Source organism: Polyergus mexicanus, unplaced genomic scaffold, assembly GCF_030449975.1.
Source record: "Polyergus mexicanus isolate NDT 795.1 unplaced genomic scaffold, iyPolMexi1.0 SCAF_27, whole genome shotgun sequence".
NCBI lineage: Eukaryota > Metazoa > Arthropoda > Insecta > Hymenoptera > Formicidae > Polyergus > Polyergus mexicanus.
This window is the reverse complement of record NW_027223347.1, coordinates 226101-251844: the sequence shown is the minus strand read 5'-3', so window position 1 is coordinate 251844 and position 25744 is coordinate 226101. Positions and strand designations below refer to the sequence as shown.

The window sequence follows — 25744 nt, the reverse complement described above, 5'->3', positions numbered from 1 at the left end:
TCTCTTGTCGCAATAAAGTACGCATCGCGTTCAATTAATATCGGGAAGGTGATATAACGTTCAACATGATCGACATATTCCGTCTATAATTACGCGCGTAATCATAATTAACTGCTACGTTCTCGCGAGTTTTATGAATACTATAAAGGAGCAGCGAAAGATAAGAGAGGAAGAGGAGGCATCGAACAATGATGGAGCAACCGTTGAGAATGAATATGTCTCATAATTTATTTATTATTAAAATTAGATGTTCGTTTTTTCATCTCCATAGTAATGATCCATTTTACATTATTTTAATAAAACGCAATGAAATATAATAATGCATATAAAATACTTGAAATTTTATTTAATATATATTTAAATCATTTGTAATAATATATATATATAATTGTTAAAATTACTTAGATTATTTATATAAAATTTAGATTTTGTATTTTTATTATATAATATTTTAGTTTTTTTTTTAACAATTCTTTTTTAAAAACAATTTTTTTATTGAATATTTGTTTAAAAGACAACAGAAAAAAATTGCGTACAATTATTATTTCTTAAAGTCGTTTTGGACTTTATTTTAATTTCAATATATTTATAATGTTGTATATAAAGAATGTGTATAAGAAATATTGAAAGACTTAAAAGATTAAAATCTTTCTTTATCAGTACATAAAAACTTGAATTACAATATATTATTTATATTTTTATGAATTGCTTAATATATTTAAATGTATTGTTACAAATATATATTTTTATAAATAAATATATATATATATAATTATAAATTAATAATTAATTTATTATAAAAATTGAAAATTTTATAATAAATTGAGTCAAAATTAGTAAGAACATTTTATGAGTAAATATAATATTTTTTAATCCGAAATCTTCTCTCATACATGCGTATATATATGAAAAATTATTAGCGGTCATACCTGTTTTTTGTAAATGTTCGATGTTTCGCTGAGAAAAAAAAATAATTTTTATAAGAATCAGGGACTGAAAAGAGAACTCGTTATAGATCGAAATTTTTATGCGTACATATATAAATGTGCACGAGTATTTATTTATAAACAGTTTTTTTTTCGAATTTGAATTATTAGCAAATTATTTTTCCATCAATTTGCGATAATTTTATTAAATTATACGTAACAAAATTTCGCAAGCAGATTTCTTCAGCGAATTAGCGTATTAGAGAATTTTTTATTTTCGTTCTTTTTTTTTTGCCAAAATGCTGCAAATTCAACAAGTGAATCTTGCTCTAAGCATTAATTTTAAAATTGTACTTCAGGTTAATATATTTATGTAAATAACTGTAGATTTTTTTAGATATAAGGATATAAAGAAACTTTCGTAAATTTAATCATTACAGTGCATATCTCTTATATCTAAATGCACACATTTTATTTAAAATTGTACATAGAGTTACTGTCTGTTCTACTCTCTGTCCATTCTATTTCCATATCTTTTGATTTTTTGACAATTCATTAATTGACTTAAATAATGATGTTTGCGAATTTGCAATTTGCATGAAATAAAACAAAAATATCAAACATTTAAACTGAATATTCTTAATAACGTCGGATTTCATAAAAAATTAAATACACAAAATGATATTTAATTTATAGATATATTATAAATACTATTTATAATATAGTAACTTTAAAGTGAGTCATAAGCGGTGAGACATAAATTTTTTCTACACGTAATATTTCACTTTCCCATTGAGAATAAAGATTGCATATAAACAAGATAACAAATGTTCCCAGCAGACTTCTATTGCAATCTCATGATATTGAATGTCTCTAACGAATATAATCCTAATCAATTTTAAAATAATTGAAAGTACGTAATTTAATCAGTTAATAAAATAAGAATTAAATGTAAACACGATTATTAATAACTTAACATATAAAATTTACGCGCACATTGCCTTTTTTATTGAATGTGTCCCGATATGCGTGTAAATTCACATGTTAAAGGATTAATAACATTGTTTATAAATAGTATATGCATGTATATATATATATATGCACATACTAATATTTATTATCTTTATAGAACAGCTTTTTATAAAACACCGATGTACTCGCATGTAATATACTGTTTTAGGAGAATGTTGATTTTAGAAAAAGTTTGCACACAACATACATGCATATGCATTCATATATACATGAACTTGCGCGCGCGTCATAAGTATTATATATGTGTATATATGTACGTAAATCATAAAATAAAATAGTACTACTAATAGTCATAAGATTTCCAACGAAGCCATCACTCATCAATGACCAATATAAGATACAAAGTAAAATAAAAAAATCTTAGCAGAGAAGTACGTGATATCGAGTAGATGTAGCACGTTACAGTTCGCACACAATTCGGATCTGTTGGAACTTTATCGTCCAAATGAAACAATTCAATCAAATTGAATCATACAACGAACCATATCATACTTGTCGCAAAAAGCAGCATCTTTGCTGCTCGTCGCAGAGTTCCTCGCAGACTTGTCGATCCGAGCATTAATGTTACACGGAAAATCGTACATTTAAGTATCGTCGTATTCCTAGAGAATACATGGTCACTTGGTTTGATTAAATCGTCCCTTCGTTTGCCGTCGTGATTGCGCGGTAATCGAAGTGGTAAGTAAATTTTCCTCAAACGTATCCACGGTGAAGTCCTGCTCTTTATGTACTTTAGGCATGATTCTACTGGCCGGTCCGTTTCGCCTTAAGCGAATGTTTATTACGCGCTCCATGATACTGTTTCTAATTTGCTGCTTTTTCTTCTGCCCATGTAGCTGCTTAACCACCGTTCTGGAAGGCAGCAGAGGTGGCGGTGGCGGCGGCGGCGGCGGCATCTTTGGCGGCGGTAATCGTGCGACTGGACCGACCGGTAATCGCGATGGACCCGCCATTCTCGGCAGACCTGGCATACGTGGCGGGAAACCAGGATGCGGGAAACCCCCGGGTCCGGGCGGGGTCGGCGGCATCGCCGGACGCATCGGCGGCGGTCCATACCTGAACGGCCTAGGCCCGTAAAGCGGTGGGCCCATGGGTGGCGGAATAGGGGGCATACCAAGCGGAGGAGGCGGCATCGGTCCAAATCCCGGCGGGGGGCCCGCAAATCTCTGAGGTGAAAACGGACCGCCGTTCGCGAAACTTCGACGAGACATCGCGAATCCCGACGGTCCCATCGATCGATCTGTCAGGTTTTTTAATGAGCGTGAATTTTTCTTCGTTGGAAATGCGGTAGGATTCTTCGACCTCAAAACGACTTTACTCGTATCGATCCTTTTACCGCATTGAAGCTCTTTCAATGCGCTGAGATAAATGTCGCGTTCGATGGGATATCCGCGTGCGTCCCCAAAAGCTAAATACAGACAGAGAGAGTTTTCGTTTGGGCAATTATTAGCTTATCAATAGAACGATGAATATTTTTATGCAAAATATAAACTTGTTGATTGTCATCGTCAACTAACCTATCTTAATGTTCAATGTATCTTTAATTATCATATTTCTGAATGAGACTTGTAGCGATAAATAAAAAAAATTATTATAGAAGAGAATAAAAGTTTTCACAAGTTATAAAAGCCTGATTTAAATAATGCGGAAGGCAAATTAATTATGATTATTTGCATAACTTGCAAAAGAAAGACTAGTTTATGTATGTGAAACCATGGCTTACTATGTACTACATACTATTTTCTTTCACAGACGGGATATGTATGTGTACGTAAAACAATATTCATAGCTTGATTCATAAATAATTAATTTTTCGTTGATAGTTTTTGACGGTTAATAATAATTATTTGTATAATTAAACAGGTAATTAAAATTATAATTATACCTCTTATCCATGAAATCCAATAATAATAAAACAATATGGCAAATAAATGCAACATCGCGTAAAGTAATGTAATTTTTTCAAAAATAATTGCTTATAGTAAAAAAATCTATTAAAATTATAATTACCTCAATCATAAAATCCGATAATAATAAAATAATATGGCAAGTAAATTTAATATATAATGTAATGTGATTTGGATAACATAATGTATAACATGATTTTTTTCAAATAACATACCTTTTAAAGAATCTTGAATTACCCAACCTAGCTGTTGAATGAGATACCTATAAAAAATGGTATCGGATACGTTTCAACATAATGGCTTTTTTGAGAATATTTCAATATTCGATATATTGATACGTAACAAATATATAAATATCACAAATATTATAAATTACCTCGATATAATGTTATGTATATACAGGGTGTCCCATTATTAATCTTCTCAGGCAAATATCTCAAAAACCAAGCCCGGAAGAGAAAAATGTTTCAGACAAAAGTTGTTTGGTTTCGAGTGGGTCATAAGATGGTGACAATGATTCGACCTTGGAAAATTATTTGAAGGTCATGTGAAGGTCAACTTTAAAGTCTTAAACGGAAACCCCCATTTTTTATTTAGTATTCTTGTAGCTGACATCGAGAGCTTTCCAAAACGCTACGATAAAGTATTTTTTCATTAAGTACTTTTTGAGTTATTTTATATTTTAATCTGACATATTTTGATATAAAAAATAAAATATTTCGTAAAATATTCAGTTTTCGATAATTTTACCGTAATACTTCTATGTACAGAATAATAAGACAAATTAATTAGTGCAAAAAAAAAATAATTGTTAAAAAAATACATTGTAAATAATTTTCTTAAAAACAATTTTTTTTTTAATACTAATTGATTTGTCTCATTATTCTGTACATAGAAGTATTACGGTAAGATTAACGAAAACTAAATATTTTACGAGATATTAAATTTTTTATATCAAAATATGTCAGATTAAAATATAAAATAACTCAAAAAGTACTTAATAAAAAAATACTTTATTACAGAGTTTTGGAAAGCTCTCGATGTCAGCTACAAGAATACTAAATAAAAAATAGGGGTTTCCGTTTAAGATTTTAAAGTTGACCTTCACATGACCTTCAAATAATTTTCCAAGGTCAAATCATTGTCACCGTCTTATGGCCCACTCGAAACCAAACAACTTTTGTCTGAAACATTTTTCTCTTCCGGGCTTGGTTTTTGAGATATTCGACTGGATGGATTAAAATGGGCCACTCAGTATATCGCAAGATTCTAATTTGAATTCGCGAATGAGTTTTCTGATATTCAGATATAAATTAAGCAAGTGTATGGCAAATACTCAAGATTCAAAAATCCAAAAATGTTGAAATACAATATATTTGAATATTTCAAGTAGCAGTAACAATATTAAGTTAATAATTTTTAATTGATTAAAAGCACGCGAGATATGAAATTAAATAATACTTACCTACAAATTAGATAACCGGTACGATTCACACCGTGTGTGCAATGGACTCCTATAAGTTCACCTGTAACAAAAAAAAAAATTATATATATATATATATATATTTTTTTTTTTAATACATTTCGTAAGTAATGGAGTATAACACATAATCTCGATAAAGTAATTATGCGGCGACGCGGATGAGAGTCCGGTCGGCGGGACATCGGCGATCGGTATCTCGAAAGTACTTTCGAGACATCGGACGGCGGCGAGAAGGACGCGCAGAAATCGAAGAGATATTCGCTTACGAGAAAAGGTGTGCAATAAGGACGCACCGACATACGATTCCACGGGTCATCAATTCGGCCTAGGGCATGGGGTCAGCACCTCTCCGAGCCCAGCAAGGGGCTGATTATAATATTATCGCAAATTACCGACAAAAACTGCGACGAATTCACGACGATTCGTGGCTACAAACCAACCGATCGATCGCGGCGGCGTTTTCGCAAGAACCGCAATTTTAATAAGAGTAGCTGATCAGCATAACGATCGAACGAACGCATCTACCGCCGCCTATCTCTTCTTCTTCTTCTTCTTGTATTTCCTCTACGACCGCCCTTCTCCCTTAACTTCGGCTTCGGTCTTCTTACTTTCAGCGAAGCGCGAACAAGCGAAGGATAAGTATCAAGTACTTTAGAGGCACTTTGTACCTCCTTACGGCTTTCAGTGTGAATTAAGTGACCCATCGTAGGTCACGCGATACGCCGTTTGACCTCTGCGAGCCGCTTGACCGAACCAAGAGTACATCAGTGTGTATCTCTTACAACGATACGCAGCGCGAGTTGTGTCCCTCTCTTTCTGGGACGCGATACTATACTATTTCGTAAAGGACAATAACGCAAATATATGGAGACTCGAAATGGCGATGTGATAAGATTTTCCGTGAAAAATTGTTGACCGGAGCTATCTTCGATCTAACAGCGTGTAACATCCCAGAAAAAAGTATGCGAATGAGAAACGCGTTACTCGAGCGTAAATGCTGTTCCTTCGTAAAGATACCTCGAATTATCATATATGAGAAAATAATAATGTGAGAATATAATAGAGATCACATCGTGCTTAACATAAATAGAACATAAATTGAAGAACTCGCTAAAATTTAAAGTAGAAAAGATTATAGAAAGATATTTCTGTAAATTTACATATTTTACGAGCAAAATTGTGATCTCTGGAAAAAAAACATTTTATCATTTCTTTATTTAATTACTACTAAATAATTTAAAGAATTTCTTTATATATTGTATTTATAATTGTAGTATGCGATGAAAGTTTTTCTTTGATTCTGCACTTTTTTATCATTATTATTTTGGCATATATTCCGACGTTCGTTAGACTTTAGTGAATTGGAAAATAATACTGCACTTGTATTACAATACAATCATAATTCAAATAATCTAGAGATAATGCATAAATCGTATATAATTCGATATTCTAATATATTGTATGTTAAAATGAAATGGGGAAAAGGCTAAGGAACCAGCACAGAAAATCAAGTGCGAATTTAGTTTATTAAGATATAAATACCCGTATTCATAGTCCTTCCTTATTTTAAGGACGGAGGAAGCCTCCATGAAGGATCCCTTGAATCTGCAAGGCCACCTTGTTTCATAGATGGACCTCGAGTCTCCCTTTCAGAAGAAAGGAATATTTTAGGGATTTTTAGTGACCGACTGGAGGCAGCACCGTTTTATGCTGCCTGCGACTAATTTCATATAATACATATGAAAACTTTTTCGTATCTTCAAAAAATTCCACGGGATTTTCCCAATCGCGAATGTATCTTTTCGGAATCCGCCACAGAATCCGATTCTCTGGATTTTCGTCTTCGAATCCATCGTCAGAATCATTTAAAAATTCATTGTCCATTAATCCCATTTTCCTTTATACACTTTCAGTTTGAGAGCGCGACAACAAATAACCACAAAACCACAAATGTAACGAAACTAACTTTTGGAGGTTATATTTGGTTATATTCTGCGTATCGTCTGCTAAAAAGGTCGCATCACTCCTCAAGGAAGCTCGTGACCTTCCTTGAGATAAGGGAGCCAATAAGATTCCTTGTTCGGTCAAGGAAAGTTTATGAAACGTGGAACGAGGAACAAGGAATCCTTATTCCTCAAGGACGGACTATGAATACGGGTAAAAATCTAGCGAACGTTTCGATCCATTTTTGGATCCTCTTCAGCGTAAAAAAATATATAAAAAGATATACACCCGTTACAATTGTTTACAAATCAATTAATGCAATTAACGCTATAAAGTTGTGCGGTACAACAATTGCAGAGCATGTCGAAGTCACGATTAAAATTAAATTATACGTGTCATCTGTCGGCTGTGTTCTTCAATGTTCGTAGTAAAGAAGTAAATACGGCAGCATAAAGCCTCCATGTCAGTAAAGACAACCATTTCTTTAACGTATGCCATGGCAGAGAACATGTATATAAAGAGATGGATTCTTATTCCTCATTGTCGCCAGATATCGCTTGTTACATGTCACAAATTAAAACGTAAATCACATGCTCAATATATACGAGTAGCACACGGTAATGTCTTTTCTAATATATGTATTTATATGATATATGTGTATACGCATAATGAAGTAAATTCGTTCCACGTCTGTATCTATCGCGAGGTCATCTCAGATTTGCATACGCCAGAAACTTACATCTTTTAGCGGACAAGAATCTCAGAACACGTCGGCATCTAATGTGAATCTAGAGCCGGCATCCCCGTGGTGCGGTAACCTTCATATCAACAAATAAACTGATCTTCAGCTACAAATTTTCGAAAACATACAACACTTTTTGATATACATTAATACATATATCATTTCTTCCAATGTTATATCCCCTCTATATTTTCATAAAAAAGAATTACGAATTTCATATTCAGGTAAATCACATAACATACAATATCGATCTTTAATTTATATAACATTTTTTTTTTTTTTTTTTTTTAATACAAATAAATATTTCTACCGTAAAATTATATTTTGCCCTAAAACATATGTACTGATATTAAACAAAATAAAAAGATGGAGAAATTCTCCATGCAGAATTTTATTTATCGGAAATCATCGGCATTTGAGAACGCGAAACTCACGAATTCGCACTTTACTCATGTATACGTATATACATGTCGTACATTAGTACGAAGTTACAACGACCAGAGAGAAATATTGCGAAGGTCTCTCAGGGCACCCTGCCGCTTAACAGTTGAAATCAAACGTTGCTCAACGGGAGCCGAAGCACAACGATGATAATAATGTTTACCGATCGAAAATCAGCCTTGTAGACTCAGCAATATCATTAATTAGGTATAAGCCCGCGATTAATTCGGTATATCTGCTTTATACTTTTACGGTCATTTGCAAAGATACAATCCTCTTCCAGATCTATATTAATAATATAATATAAAGATAAAATTCTCGCCTACAAATTTACGACAGAGATAATTAATATCGAAAATTGAATAAAAATTAATAAGCGGACTTGAAGAGCAAGTAGCGAAAGTCCGTATAATTAAGTCATGAAATTTTTTATTGTTTATTTTTTTAATATTAAAAATTTACGAGATTTTTAAATATCGAGAAGTTGAAGAAATTTCGTTTATTAAATATTGTCGTTATATGAATTTGTTTCGTGTTCTGTTAAAAAAATTATAGATTTTACGAGTATTGTTTCTTATGTAAAAAATATTTTGAAGAAAAGATAAAATTTAAATATGATTATTCAGGGGAAAGATTTCACTTATATATTATCTTATCGGATTTCAATGAGACTTCCTTTCACACATAAGAAAAATGTGATTAGTTTTACCAAATTCAGAACAACGGCGTAAAAAACGGCACGTTTCGCTAAACAATTCTTCGAGCGAGGTAAAAGGTTCACTACCATGATCTTTAATTCATCACATTTAAAACATTTAGTGCAAAACGATAGAAAAAGAGTGGGGTTATCAAGCTCAAGCTCGTGTACGCCGAGGGTGGGCGGTTGCATGGAAATTCATTGTTTTCGTCCATTTCTGTCTTCAAGATATTGCCGACGAAGAAATAAAAGACAGGACGACAATGTACCCGGAATTGAATATGCCACTTTCAGTACGATGTAAAGATTGTTTCTCGGGCTACTGGAGTAGTCGTGAAGTACGACTTACCCGAAGGCATGCGGTAAACGTGGCAATATGATATACATGTGAGTAAGATACGTCGGCTCAAATAGCCCCTGGTGGATGCGAGATCCTGGTCGTTCTTCGTGCCGAGAACACAGGGAAGAGATCCTAGTAGCGCGAGAGCGAACTAAAAGCCCGTCGGAGATACATGTATGTGAGAGATGCTGAAACCAGGGAACGACGTTAACGTCCGGCGTACATAAACATGAAAATATCGCCGGCATGTTACAGCGAGTCTTTTCGGGCCGCCGATTACTGCCGCCTTAAATCAATCGAGCGTTCCAAGCTCGGTCGCAATGCGCATCGTATACGGAGCGTGTCGCGAAACGAAGGGTTTTGCGACTTAACGAAAGTAAATATCCGGGCTCGCGCAACAAAAATATAAATCATCTTTTCCAAGTCCAACGATTTAAATTTTACATTTCAGAAATAATTAGATATCTACATCGAATTAATTCTTGTATACAGGGTGTCCCATTTTAAAGGACTCACTCAAATATCTCAGAAACATTGCGTTAAATCGAAAAATGTTTCAAACAAAAGTTGTGTGGCCTCAAGGGGGCCGTAAGATGGCGACAATTATTTGACCTTGGAAAATCATTTGAAGGTCGTGTGAAGGTCAACTTTAAAATCTTAAACGGAAATCCCCATTTTTTATTTAGTGTTCTTGTAGCTGACATCGAGAGCTTTCCAAAACGCTATAATAAAGTATTTTTTTATTAGGTACTTTTTGAGTTATTTTATATTTTAATCTGACATATTTTGATATAAAAAATTAAATATCTCGTAAAATATTTAGTTTTCGATAATCTTACCGTAATACTTCTATGTACAGAATAATGAGACAAATCAATTAGTATAAAAAAAAAAAATTGTTTTTAAGAAAATTATTTACAATGTATTTTTTAAAACAATTATTTGTTTTTTTTCTGGCACTAATTAATTTTTCTTATTATTCTGTACATAGAAATATTACGGTAAAATTATCGAAAACTGAATATTTTACGAAATATTTTATTTTTTATATGAAAATATGTCAGATTAAAATATAAAATAGCTCAAAAAGTACTTAATGAAAAAATACTTTATTATAGCGTTTTGGAAAGCTCTCGATGTCAGCTACAAGAATACTAAATAAAAAATGGGGGTTTCTATTTAAGATTTTAAAATTGATCTTCACATGACCTTCAAATGATTTTCCAAAGTCAAATCATTGTCACCATCTTATGGCCCCCATGAAGCCACGCAACTTTTGTTTGAAACATTTTTCGATTTAACGCAGTGTTTCTGAGATATTTGAGTGGGTCCTTTAAAATGGGATACCCTGTATATTATAACTCGGTATAAAAATTAAATCTTTTTAGAAAAAATTTAAAAAGAAATAAGAAACATTGAAACACATAAGTTTAACGCGCAATTTTAATTTTTATGTGAATAAAAAATTTAACACAAATTATCGAAGAGATATAAGAGTGATTTGTACGCGAGTCATTTCTACGCGATCAACCGGCGTCTCGGCATTGGGTATTGGATATATAGTATTGATAAATGCTAAGTGGTGGGCAACGAATGGGCAACGAATGGGCAACGAAGCGGCTTCTTTTGCCTTGGAATGCGTCTCGACTCGTTCTTCGACGGGACCGCTCCACCTCCCAGCTCAAGTTAGTCGATTCGTGAGTTTCCCACGTACATATCTGATAGCTCTGTAAACCGCGATAACGTAACGGAAGAGCGCTCGTGCGATTTCTTCGGCGAGGATCTGGGCACAATTACGTCCGTTTCACATTTTACAAAGTTTCGCAAGAAATTTTGAAAATTGTAAAACTTTCAAAAGTTTTAGATCTTGTATCTAAAAGGTAAAAAATATATTCTATTAAAAAAAATTTTCAAGTTCAAGCATATTATCTGAAAATTATTATATAAGAGCGTGAAAAGTTAAAAAATTAATCTTAAATCTTAGATACGTATAGATTTAAGATATACACACGTAAATATAGCTAAGAAAAATAAACCTCGATTCTTAAATTGTACAATGAATTTGCAACCTCATATATATAGATGTGACTGGTCGTTTGGCATGAGAAAAAATGGAAGAACAGAGACAGATACGCATGGAAGAGAAGAAAAGGAAGGAAGCGATAACGCGGATGTGAAGGAAGAGAAACGAGAATAGGAGGAGAGAGAGAGAAACGCTCAAGGGAACTTTCTTCTCTACTGGTTGATAAACGACGGCGGATAATTAACAACGCCCCGGTATGTGTATTTCATGCGTGGGCGTCCTCGAATTCTGATCGGATTCGTTGGGATCGTCGTTGTTGTCGTCGTCGCCCTTGTCGAATTGTTCTTCTCATCCGAAGCACAGAAGCCGGGCGAATATCGTACAATCGCGCGAGTAAAACAACTACCGACTATTCTACATTCGTTCTCGCAACGTACAACACGATCGAACCGTAATCGAGGGAGTAAATTAGGAAAGGATACGCTCGTACAAGTCGCGATCAGCAGTTTCGTTCACAAGCGAGGATACGAAATACCTACGACGATTCCTATCAATTATTCCTCGCCAAAAACACGTGAGTATCCGTGTTTCATATTCTTTTTTTTTTCTTTCGAAGATGATTAATAGAAAATTTTTTAACAATTATTTCTGAGCGTGCTGTTAAACCTGATGCATTTTAGTTGGCGCCGATCAGATATGAGTCTTGTAACTTACATCAGACATCTCAACGATTTGTTCAAGATTCTATAAGAAAGTTACTTCAATCGCCGAACCAAGAAATTTTGTTATAAAGATAGAGACTTGTACATAATTTATGATAAAAAATCGGCGAATATAATATTTTTGATGTAATGCAAACTCACCATCACCGCATGTTGCCATGAAATCGTCCATCACTTTAAAGAATCTGCAAGGAAAGAGAGGAAAAATTTTTATTTTTAACAAAGCGATCTTCATTTTTCGCGGCCTTATTTTTCAAAGATGTATATTCGAAAGAGAAAAGAATTCACTTTTCAACAATCAATTTAAATTTATAAAATGTCACGTGACCGGAGCCAGCTAAAAAAACTTTCCTATGAAAAAAAATGTGAATAATATGTATCGTTGATATACACGTGCGTTTGAAAGTGTTTTACATATGTTTTTGTGATAATAATCAGTTCGAGACTAACGAGCATTAACATTCTTGCTACCTAATTATTTATACGGGGGAATAATTATTTTTATCTTGACTAAATAACATATATTGTAATTAACATCTTAAATATATATGATATATAATGTTACAAGCATGCATAATAATAGCACCGCCTTTGAGAAGACAGAAATTTCTCATTCCTCCTTTATTTGCTGTCTATAATTTTACGAAGCAGCCAGCGCGACGGCGATCGAATTTCCATGGAGCCGATGAAAAAAGTAATCGGCTAAATAAATATTCAGATGCCGGTAACCGGTCGAGCAAACCGGCAGTGTAATAAGTGTATGTAATGGGTATGCAGAAGCCGAGCGGCAAACGAAGGGGGTATGGTAATGAGACTTAAGAGCCGGGACGTTGCACATCCTGAGTTACGGGCGAGTGCAGCGAGTACGAGTCCTTTACACGCGTCACGTGTAAGGGCGCTAAGAAGTTAAATCGATTCCGAATTATGTCATGAAAAGACGACGCTCACGCGTCCCCGACGTGGTTTAATAATAGTTGCAGCGGCGGTGATTTTTCAACGGGCAACACATTTCCCCTTTTGTCTCCTATAAACTTTACCGTGAGCTCAACGAAGCGGCTTCTTTGCGATCTATGGGATGAAAGGCGAGGAGAAGAAATGGAGAGACAAGAGAAAGAGATCTTTGAAACTTTGCAGATTCAGAGAGATAGGGTGGCGCTTATATAATAGTTTACGGGGGTGCAGCTATGCATCTCACGTCGGCTCTCCTTCATCGCAGAGAACAAGAGGAGGAGAGAGGGGGAACGAATTTATTAACGAATTAAACTTCCTTTGGCTGCTCGATAAATCATATATAAAAAAAATATTCACGCACACACATCCTTCTTGCATTCCTAAAAGAATTCCGGAAACATTGCCGATACACCGAATGACGCGTCAAGTTTTAATAAAGATTGATGTCAACGTGTAATATCAATTTATCAAATATTATATAAAAAAATGTAATATTATATATAACAATTATCAATTTTTTAGATATTTTATCGATACATGATAGTAAATAAATTACTATGCGGAGAGAAAGAGAGAGAAGGTAATTTTCATTGCTATCAAAAATTTTGCATCCAAATTTGATATCTTAGAATTAATTAATCATCTGAGGGTTATTAATCATCTGATTGTTATATATTGGATGATTGCATAAGTTCGTGCCCGATTTTCATAGATGGCATTAAGTTACCGCATGGCGGAGTTCTATTCTTTTCGTGTGGTAATTGTTGCTTACACCGAATAGATGACGTCTTATGTCAATTTAGCGTCAGACATTGTTCGGATAAGTCCATTTGTGCATAAGAGAAATCGTTAAAAATGGAGAACGAAAGGTGCATTTGCGGCATGTAACGCTATATGAATTTCGGAAAGGCGTGAGTGTTGGGATTGCGCGAAAAAATATTCAAAGCGTTTATTCGGACCGCGCTCCTGCTCTCCGAACAGTCAAAAAGTGGTTTGGCAGATTTCGAAATGGTGATTTCAACATGGAGGATCAACCCCGCTCTGGACGGCCTTCTGGCATCGACGATGACATTGTGCATGCCTTAGTGGAAAGAAACCCAAGGATTACAATTGAGGATATTGCCGAGAGGCTGAACATCGATAATTCAACCGCTTTTCGTCATTTAAAAAAGCTTGGATACATTTCCAAGCTTGATACGTGGGTGCCGCATCTCCTGACTAAAAGGAATAAACTGCAGGAGTTGCAATGGGAAATTTTGCAGCACCCGCCATATTCTCCAGATATTGCGCCTCCAGATTTTTATCTGTTCCGGTCTTTGCAGAATAGTTTAAATGGCGAGAATCTCAATTCCGAGGAAGCTGTCGAAAACCACCTTACAAACTTTTTTCAAGAAAAACCAAGTTCTTTCTTCAAAAATGGATTCGACAAGCTTATAGATGGTTGGAAAAGCATTGTAGAAAAGAATGGAGACTATATAATTGATTAATAAAAGTGTTATCTCTAAAATATAATCTATTGAAGTTTATATTTAAATCGGGCACGAACTTATGCAATCACCCAATATAATACACAGAACACTCTTCTCCGGATAAGTTTGATAAATGTGCCAACATTTCGGGAAATGAGTATAGTGGTGACAAGCATAAAATAGTTTCAATCCCTGAGCGCGGCGGCTACGATAGACTTGGTTCTCCGAAAAGTTACTACGTTCGTCATTGTACGGGGATTGGGTGGCCCAATTGTGGCGGTCTATAGAGGCTTAATAGGGCCGTTTTAGTGCCTTTGGTCCCTTTCAACTCCGAAACGGACTCCCTATACCGCCGATTAGGCTAACGCGATTATAAGCACTAAGTCATTCACGACTTGCCGACTGCTTTCGACCACCGTTCAATATCGATGGGTTACGAGGTGAGAAATATTTATAACCTGCGATGCCTGTTAACTCATAATGACTCTTGAAATAGGAGAGCGTCTCGTTGCTGAGAGATGGGAAAAGGGGAAGTGTAAACGCTTTTACCTTAAGATCAAAAACCGTATTCTTCTTATTAGTGAGTTGTCAAACATATATACATACCAGGTATATAAATATGAAACCGGAATTTGCCCATAGCTGGCCCTAGCTGTCAATGCAGTTACCGTCAAACCGCGCCATTGGCGCCATTTTCTTGTTTTGACATCTGATAAAGATTTTCAACTCACAACAATACAAGTTTCATACAACAGCATAGTTTTTAATAGCGTTGAACATGTCGAATTTTGTGCCTGGAAACTACGATTTGCGGACAGCATTGATTTTCTGTTACCATTTGAAGAAAACTGCTGCAGAATCGCATCGAATGCTTGTCGAAGCTTACGGTGAGCGTGCTCTTGGTAAATCACAGTGCTTTGAGTGGTTTAAAAAATTCAAAAGTGGCGATTTTAACGTGAGAAACGAAGAAGGTGGAAGACGACAGAAAAAGTTTGAAGACAGCGAATTGCAAACATTGTTGGATGAGGATGACGCTCAAACGCAACAACAACTCGATTTGAATCAAGCTTTGCGTGAAAAACGACCGGAATATCAAAAAAAGGCAACGCAAAGTTGCCTTTTGCTTCATGATAATGTACCATCGCACACGGCAAAACCGGTCGAGGAAACGATTGAGGCGTTTAGTTGGGAAATACTTTCGCATGCGGCTTACTCACCAGACTCGGCTCCATCCGATTACTACTTATTTTCATCGATGGGACACGCGCTTGCCGAGCAGCGCTTCACTTCTTACGAAAATGTACGAAAATGACTCGATGACTGGTTTGCCCCAAAGGAGCAACAGTTTTTTTGGCGTGGCATCGACAAATTGTCAGAGAGATGGGAAAAATGTATAGCTAGCAATGGGCAATACTTGGAATAAAATATTTTTTATCATTTTCATACAATAAACGTGTATCTTCTATACAAAAATTCCGGTTTCATATTTATTGTATATACCTGTATATTGTATATCATAGCAATTGTAACAACCTAACGGAAAATTTATTGTCACACTAATACATCGTAATTAACGTACATGTAAGAGAAATTTACATTTACGACTCATAGTTTACAGCACACTGTCGGCAAGGTTAATGCAGGAAATAAAATAAATTTTTCGTATGCATATATATTTATATCAGTAGCAGAATAACGCACAATCGTCGACTGTCATTCGCTCACACGGTCACGCATTTATAATACTTGAAATATTCGTGGCGCGTCTTCCTCGTTTCAAGAACGTGACAGCACAATCACGAAGAAATGCATCTATCACAGGGGATGAAGGCGGAGTGGGCACGGCCTTCTCCGAGATGAAATATCGAAAGATAGCTGCCGCGGCGCGGCGCCGCCGAAACGTGAAAAATGACGAGTGTTAAATTAATTTGACTTTCGGATTTGAATTACAGATTCGAGGCGAACGCGGAGGTGTCGTTGTACACGGCGTTTCGCACTCCGATCACAAATAGAAATTCCCCTCGAAGAATCCAATATCGGAAACCAGCTCTAGCATGATGATGATGATGATGATGATGATGATGATCGTCATCGTCATCATCATCAGCGTCATCAGCGCGATGACCATATTTTCTATTCCTCTTCGGAAAATCAAAATCAAAAGATCTGACCCGCTATGCGAGACGAATGGCCATCAATATTTATAAAACCAGTCATCCATCAGTGACAAACTCTATTCCAGAAATATTTTACCGCGTTACCCACTACGAATGCACAAGTTTACCGCACACATACATATATCCATATATGTATATATCGCATGTTTATCATTTTATATAACGTCGCGAAATATCATTTATCTCCTTCCGATGCTGACTAACCAAATTGATTAATTCGATTACTAGCAAGTACCCCCGCTAAGTATAGTTCCGTCTCATTACGTCATATAATTTTGTACGTTTTTAATTTCTCATGTGTTTTTCAATCTTTAATAATTAAATTGTTTTTTGACAAGCTTACTAATTTTTAAATTTATTTTATTATACACATATCGCGCAATTATGTGATATATATTTTGAATAATTTCAGATTTATAAATAACTTTATACAAGTATATATGCGAGGTTTATGGCGATTATTAGCGCCTACCGTGAAAATCATGTTGATATCCATAACCAAGGTGTTAATGGAACATGGGGTCTTACAATCTTCTCAAGTCTAAGCGACTTCGTCGCTAATTAACTGCAGAGCCTATATCGAGATTATGTTGCCGATAACTCCGGCCGGTTTTACATAAACCATGAAAATCACGCGTGACGGACGCGCCGGAGACATTCAACTGGAATAAAGTGAAGCGCCCGTGAAACCGCGAAATGACGTTTATGGTAGCGAGATTGTCGCTCATAAGCGGTGTTCATTTGAATATCGCACGGTGTGTGGTCCTTCGCACGCGCCCACCGTACTACGTGCTCGCGCTCGTTGCGTGCGTTTATGTATGTATGTATGTATGTACTTATGTAAGTTTACCGTGAGATCACGATCGGGCTATGTTCATGCCGTGAGGACCGATGCGATACGATTGCGTAACACGACGCACTATCTAAAAACTTCATCGTCGCCCGCGCCGCTATTAAAAAATCTAAATAGATATCACGTTAGAATTGTCGTTCAACGAGACAATGATAAATAAATACCAGGGTTGGGAAGTAACGCGTTACTTGTAACGCCGTTACCGTTACAGTTACTTTTTTTCGGTAACTGTAACGGTAATGGCGTTACAAATTTTATTTGTAACGGAAAAAGTAACTTCGTTACATTTTTCGGTAACGAGTAACGAATTTAACAGTTACTTTTATCGTTACTTTTTTCAAATTTTTTCATTTATTTAAGATATTATTCTTGCTATTGTGCGTGATAAAATTTTTATCTTAACCGTAAAGCCGTAAGCAAATCGACCAATTAGCATTCTTATTATGTTGTAATCTCATTTACTACCAGTTCTAAGTATCTTGCAACGAAAATTAGAAAATCTCAATAAATCTGACCTTATAGATTGCCATTCATTAGTTGAAGCTATTCAACAAGGTTTAAATAAAAGGTAACTTATTAATTTGATTAATACATATGTTATTTAATTTTAAATAAGGATTTAATTGAAAAATATTATTTTATTTTAAATTATTGATTCAAAAGTATTAATTTCAATAAAACAAACAATGTCGCTTAATTTACTATATTTGATTTTAAATTTCTTACAATATTTGAAACAAAAGAATTAATAATAGCAGCATGTTTACATCCAAAATTTAAGTTAAACTGGTTAACCGGAGAAAAAAGAAAACGTGCTGAAAATTACTTGGAGGATTTATTGGGAATCCGATCAACTGAAAATTCTTCAAAAGCTGGAAAATCTGACGATCACGATGATTTTTTCATTTTTGAGCAAAAAACGGTGCAAAATGAATCTGAACAAGAAGAATTGCAACGGTTTTTAAAATCAAATAATTGTAATATAGAAATGTTAAACGACTATCCAAAACTTAAAAAACTTTTTATTAAATATAATACAGCTCTACCAAGCAGTGCATCTGTAGAAAGAATGTTTAGCATCGGTGGCTCTGTATTAACACCACAAAGAGGGCATTTAAATGATGATACTATGGAGCAACAAATTTTATTAAAAATTAATAAAGAATTTCGATAAAATTTAATCATTTATTTTGTAATAAACCTTGAATGAAATCTTGCTTACAATTTTTTAAAAGTTTTTCTTATGCAAAATAATTTATTAGTTTGTATTGTAAAAAAGTAACGGAAATTGTAACGACTCGTTACTTTTTAGTAACTGTAACGGTAACGAGTTACTTTTTAGAAAAAATAACGGTAACGGTAAAGAGTTACTTTTATAAAGTAACTTTCCCAACCCTGATAAATACACAACTTGACACCTCACATCTTTTAATTATTCATTTCATTCAGCCAAGCAATAAATAAGTTTCCGCCGTTTTTTATCAAAAATTGGGCATTTATTGTGAAAGAACGGAACTTAATGTTTTGAGTCACTCCCAATGTAAGTGCAAGTTCTTCTTGCGTTTGGCACGAATCTTGATCCAATAATGCTTCCAATTCCGCGTCTTCATACACTTTCGGCCTTCCGCTACGTTTTTTGTCTTCGATGTCAAATTCATCGTTCTTAAACTTTTGAAACCGCTCGCGACAACTTCTCTCACTTAAGGCAGCCTCACCATATGCTTCTACAAGCAATCGATACGCCTCAGCTGCAGATTTCTTCAAATTGAAGAAGTAAATCAAAAGTTGCCGCAAATGACGCTTATTCGGCTCAAAACTCGACATTTTCGCACACAAAAGAATATATTATACTGATAAAAAAATCACTAATATTTTAAGGTTATGTTATTGACTGATGTCCAATCTTACGATAAGGACGTGTTTTACATCTGACAATTTTAACCATAACTTACCGGTGGCGCCAACTTTTGTCAAACGGCGGAAACTTATTTGTACACCTAATATATTTTTATTATTCTCGCTTTTCTGTACAATCTCGAAGTAATGAAAATCTTTTGCCTCGTTATTTCATTCTGTTGTGTATTAATAAAACGCAAATCTTTTTGCTCGAGCTTTATGATTTATAAAAATATTTATTTATACACACGCGTATACACATTGCTTTATATCGTGAAGAATGATGAGAAAGGTAATCGATAGTCACTGATCGATAGACGCTATCATGTAAGCCTGTAATTCTTTAAATGGAGTAAAAAAAAGAAAAAATTTTTTCGGCAATCTTTTCAAAATTATAATATACGTATTTGTTGAGAATTGCGCAAGATAAATAATTATGTGTACCTGCGATCAGAATAATCCCGTTACGGAAGAATATCATAGTGCATTTTCCGATTTTGAGACGTATATAACCTGAATTATCAATGTTTTTACGATCAAAGCGAAATATTGCCTGAATTTATCGAGGGTATATTGGAAATCTTATAAACTTCAGATCAACTCCGGAAGAGTGGCGTACGTCGACACGATATTATGAGGGGGAACCGGAATACACGCCGCCGACTCCATCGCGGAGAATTCCACGGCGAGATTTTCCACGTGCTATTCCACGAAATCATATAAGAAGTACACGTGGAATGGATCTCACAACTGGAGTGGCCGTTGTTCCACGACGAATCGATTGTAAGCACAAAACTCGCGTATAATCAGACGAATAACACGCACACTCTCTCTCTCTCTCTCTTTCCCTCTAGAATTCTCTCTCTCTATATTATATAAATATAACAAGATATATAATGCAAAATATATGATCGAGTAGATAAAATCTGAGATTAGTTTAAAATAAGATTAATGGATATAATATTATTTCTAACTCATCAACTTTTTTCATTATATACGATGTTGCGCCGAAATTCACTATATCAGCCTAAGAACAAATCTTTTCGATGGCAAAAACCATTATATTTATTACGGTAATTTATATAAAGCTGCTGCAAACTCGCACACGCTTCAAACTATATTTAATTAAACGTGCTACATGTAATTGAATTAAATCTTTCTATTCAGTCGACGCCGTGTCAGACGTCGAGGATTTTGACGACGAAGAAGATTTAGGGCGTAAGTTGCGCCAATTGCGTTACGATTCATGCGTGTTACATTGAAACGTCCGAGTAATTCCTTCAATATCGTTGCCCCTTCTCTAGAGCTGGCAAGAGAAACGTTAGAACGATTGAAGAAAAGCGCGGCACAGCATCCGACTTACGTTCCAGAATCGACTGTTGCTCCTGGAACGTATAGAGTGAGACGGACAAGAGCGACGCAATATCCAATAGAATACAGAAGGCAATATGCACCGAGAATGACGAGAGTTACACCTTGCGGAAAATGTTTAAGAGTAAGCGATTTAACGCATCTTTCCATTTGCGATATACTAGAATTATCTATAAATTTAATACGTCTCGATGAAATAGGAGAAAGAAATATATTTTTGAATTCGATTTATATATAAAATTCGGTATTCTGAGAATGTTTCCGATGAAGTTTCTTGCAAACGAAGTATTATGTCAGCCATCTCTCACGATTAGAGTTGACCTAGAGCTTGCTTTCTTACCGTTCCAAGAGCAGTTTCGGCTGCCCATTCTTCCGCTCATAAATTCGTTTTCTCTGATTTTTATTCATATGTCTACACTTCGCATCAATCTTTCTTTCGTTGCCCTACATTTAAACGAGAAGACGAAGAAAATCTTTAGCTAATGTAGCGATTAAATCTATTATAAATGCGACTATTCATAAATTTTATTAAAATATCCATAAATTATTATGGATATTCGATGATCAGCGATATTCAATTAAAATCACTAATGTACAAATCTTATTTCCTTAACAGATGTAAAGACATTGAAGTAACAATGAAATGAAAACAGAGAAAATCCTTGAAGAGAAGAAGAAGGCGGCGGCATTTAATTACAATGAAACGAGTGTCTTATTTCGCATTCGTCGAAATTCACGATCGCGAATTGTGTTTTTACGCAAGTATACACGGACCAGCGAAGGTGGTAACTATCGTTGGACGTGAGATCTGTGTTTGAGAATGTTTAATGCATGTACCGCGCGCTCGTAGGTAGGTAGATGAACGGTTATCCGATGTTTGTATGGCTATACTCCCAGCACGGATCCCGGAACCCCGAACATATCGTACAAGTACTGCGCAAACACACTCCGACTCACTGTTTCTCAATCAGAGTCGCGTACGGAAGATAGCAACGGTTATAGCAACACTCGGTACACGCTTGCTTTCACGGTCATTCTTCCATCTTTTCCAAGTGCGCAATTTGTCATCGTATAAAGCATATATCTTTTAAATGCATTTAATGTTCAACATGCAATTATATATAGCTCCATTTCGAACAGAATGTTAATTCAGTTAATAATTGCAGAAATTTATCAATGATTAACATTTATCATAGAATTTACGATCAGAAATATATTTTAACGATGACTCGGAAAATTGAAAATTATCTTATATATATGTTTTAAAAAACCTGGATGCACTTTTATACAAATTTGGTGTCGTTTTTTTTTTTTTTTTTTTTTTTTTTTTTTTTTTTTTTTTAAATTGGTTTCCAAACATATATCTAGATGCGATTAAATACAAAATAAAGTTTCTTCGAAAATAAAGTATAGTCAAATTTAATTTAAAAAAAAAAAAAAATTAGATTTTGTCATTTTTATACTCGAAGATTGATGATAGATAGCCAATAATATTGAATATTAAATAAGTCAGTGACTAAGTTTCAATCTCCTTGAGGAGAAAATTAACATTAACGCATGCGTACTTATACTCTACACGTGATACCGATCGAGAATGGTTAATCGATTCGTTGAATTCTCAAGAGGTTTACTCGGTATTTTACGCGAAATCGCCTTTGCACTATTACCTCATATCGCACGGAGGACGACGAGGAGGAGGCGCGTGCACGCGAAGACGCGAGTGGTGGCGAATTTACGTAATGAAGCGATCGCCCGGGTGGTCCCGGGCGTGAGACGCGCGTACGCACGTTCCTTTACCGTCTCGACGCGAGACGCTTGCCACGGTGAAGAGAACAAAGAGAGACGAGAGAGCAGGAATCTCTCTCGCTCCACGAGGACGACTTGTGTAGCTCCGGCGTCGTCGTGCTCGTTGGGTCGCCGTGAGCCGAATTAACGGCACCGGAAATACGAAGCAACGTGCGCGCGCTTGGACGCGTTATACGGATGGGAGAGAAACGCTCGCGCACCATTTTACCACCCACAATCACTTGCCGAAACATGCCTCTTCCGTGATCTCCGCGCTCCGTCAGGGCACCGGGCCCCGAGACGCCGCACGTCACAACATTTGAGATGGGTTCGCCCCGGGCGCTAAAGGAACCAATCGACCATCTTTCAGAGAAACGTCGTCGGCATTTTTATGCTCGCGCCATCTTCGGAGATTACCTCTTTCCTTTTTAGCGAGATATAGATTTCCTGTGTTGAAAAAACTTGCGGAAAGTTTAAATATACTTTTGTTGTCAATTTAAAAGATAAGCGCAGGATATATATATAGTATTTTAAAATTGTCAGCTATATAATTCTCGATCGATAATCAAATGCGATTTAATAACGTATATTGCAGACATATGTATTATGAAAAATAAATATATTTTCTACGATAATATTATAGTATTCATGCATAAAATTAAAAAAGTTTTAGTTTTTTTTTTATGCTTTCCCTTGTATTCCATCTTCGGAGATTACCTCTTTCCTTTTTAGCGAGATATAGATTTCCTGTGTTGAAAAAACTTGCGGAAAGTTTAAATATACTTTTGTTGTCAATTTAAAAGATAAGCGCAGGATATATATATAGTATTTTAAAATTGTCAGCTATATAATTCTCGATCGATAATCAAATGCGATTTAATAACGTATATTGCAGACATATGTATTATGAAAAATAAATATATTTTCTACGATAATATTATAGTATTCATGCATAAAATTAAAAAAGTTTCAGTTTTTTTTATGCTTTCCCTTGTATTCCATCTTCGGAGATTTACCTCTTTCCTTTTTAGCGAGATATAGATTTCCTGTGTTGAAAAAACTTGTGGAAAGTTCAAATATACTTTTGTTGTCAATTTAAAAGATAAGCGCAGGATATATATATAGTATTTTAAAATTGTCAGCTATATAATTCTCGATCGATAATCAAATGCGATTTAATAATGTATATTGCAGACATATGTATTATGAAAACTAGATATATTTTCTACGATAATAGTACTCATGCATAAAATTAAAAAAGTTTAATTTTTTTTTTTAAATGGTTTCCCTTGTATTCCACAAAGTATCGCGAAAGAATATCTTATCAAATATATACGCAACATCCTGCGATACAAGACAGAGAACATGATGTGAAAACTTATGTTCGATGTCCTTGCGAATAAAGACGTCTGTTGTACACCCACGTTTCTCGCACATTCGCGTGTACTCGTTTTAAGCTCGTAGTACATTCTTCGATCGCGTTTAATCAGATCACCGACACAGATCTACAATATAAATATTATAATATATGAATCTACTATATCTCATAAGTATCCTTCTGATTTTTATTTTAAGGTACAAATAATTTTTTTTTTTTTTTTAATTTAAAGTATAAATAATTTTTTTTAAATCGAAGTATATATAAAATTAACAATTTCATATTAAACAACTTTTATTTAAAAAAAAAAAAAGTTTAACAGATATAAGTTTGAATTTTTTCAATAAAAAAAAACATGACTTTATATCATTAACTTAATATTTTCTATCAAATATTATTTTGTAATAATATCATGTGTAACTATCTTTTTTTATTTTCAATTAATTGAGCACATAAATTCTAGGATAAGTTAACTTTTGGTCATTTATGCTTTTCAAATGGAATATTACAGCGCATTTAATAGATGTTAATGGAATCTCATTTGTATTAAAACAAGCGAATGAATCGGTATCTATCTCGTGAACATACGTGACAAAGTATAGATATGAGAAATTGGCAAAGCATAGAGAGAGAGAGAGAGAGAGAGAGAGAGAGAGAGAGAGAGAGAGAGAGTCTAGTACCCGTATTCATAGTCCTTCCTTATTTTAAGGACGGAGGAAGCCTCCACGAAGGATTCCTTGAATCTGCAAGGTCACCTTGTTTCATAGATGGACCTCGAGTCTCCCTTTCAGAAGAAAGGAATATTTTAGGGATTTTTAGTGACCGACTGGAGGCAGCACCGTTTTATGCTGCCTGCGACTAATTTCATATAATACATATGAAAACTTTTTCGTATCTTCAAAAAATTCCACGGGATTTTCCCAATCGCGAATGTATCTTTTCGGAATCCGCCACAGAATCCGATTCTCTGGATTTTCGTCTTCGAATCCATCGTCAGAATCATTTAAAAATTCATTGTCCATTAATCCCATTTTCCTTTATACACTTTCAGTTTGAGAGCGCGACAACAAATAACCACAAAACCACAAATGTAACGAAACTAACTTTTGGAGGTTATATTTGGTTATATTCTGCGTATCGTCTGCTAAAAAGGTCGCATCACTCCTCAAGGAAGCTCGTGACCTTCCTTGAGATAAGGGAGCCAATAAGATTCCTTGTTCGATCAAGGAAAGTTTATGAAACGTGGAACGAGGAACAAGGAATCCTTATTCCTCAAGGACGGGCTATGAATACGGGTATTAAATCGTCAAGAAAATGGGACGGCCGGGCGCGTTGAACGCGGAGGTGGAAAGTTGACAACGTTGATGAATATACTAGTCGGGTGCAGCATAAATCGGCCTGTGCACAGTCTTACGCATCGCGGGTACGAGGAACCTGAGCCAGTGCTGCAGCTCGGAAGTCCACGCATCAGGTTCGCGTTGCATGCGCTTATGTTTCAATTAACATCGCGTTTCACGTGAAATTGCTTAATTCAGCGCACATGCGGCTAACGAGCCGCTATCAACGTGATTATCGTCGATAACTAGCTCACGTTTACGGAACAAACG

At 35.1% G+C, this 25744-nt stretch overlaps 1 protein-coding gene across 1 annotated transcript in view; it reads right to left on the bottom strand.

The window, feature by feature from the left end:
* Window positions 1–972: 972 nt before the first annotated feature.
* The window catches only part of LOC138943512 (RNA/RNP complex-1-interacting phosphatase), a 52847-nt gene continuing 28075 nt past the window's right edge, over window positions 973–25744 (bottom strand). Inside the window, exons 6-9 of the mRNA XM_070314373.1 lie at window positions 12399–12442; window positions 5331–5391; window positions 4081–4127; window positions 973–3366 (exon numbers count right to left, since the gene is read on the bottom strand). Coding sequence (XP_070170474.1) covers window positions 2576–3366; window positions 4081–4127; window positions 5331–5391; window positions 12399–12442 — 943 coding nt within the window. The 3' untranslated portion in view covers window positions 973–2575. The remainder of the gene's footprint in view (window positions 3367–4080; window positions 4128–5330; window positions 5392–12398; window positions 12443–25744) is intronic.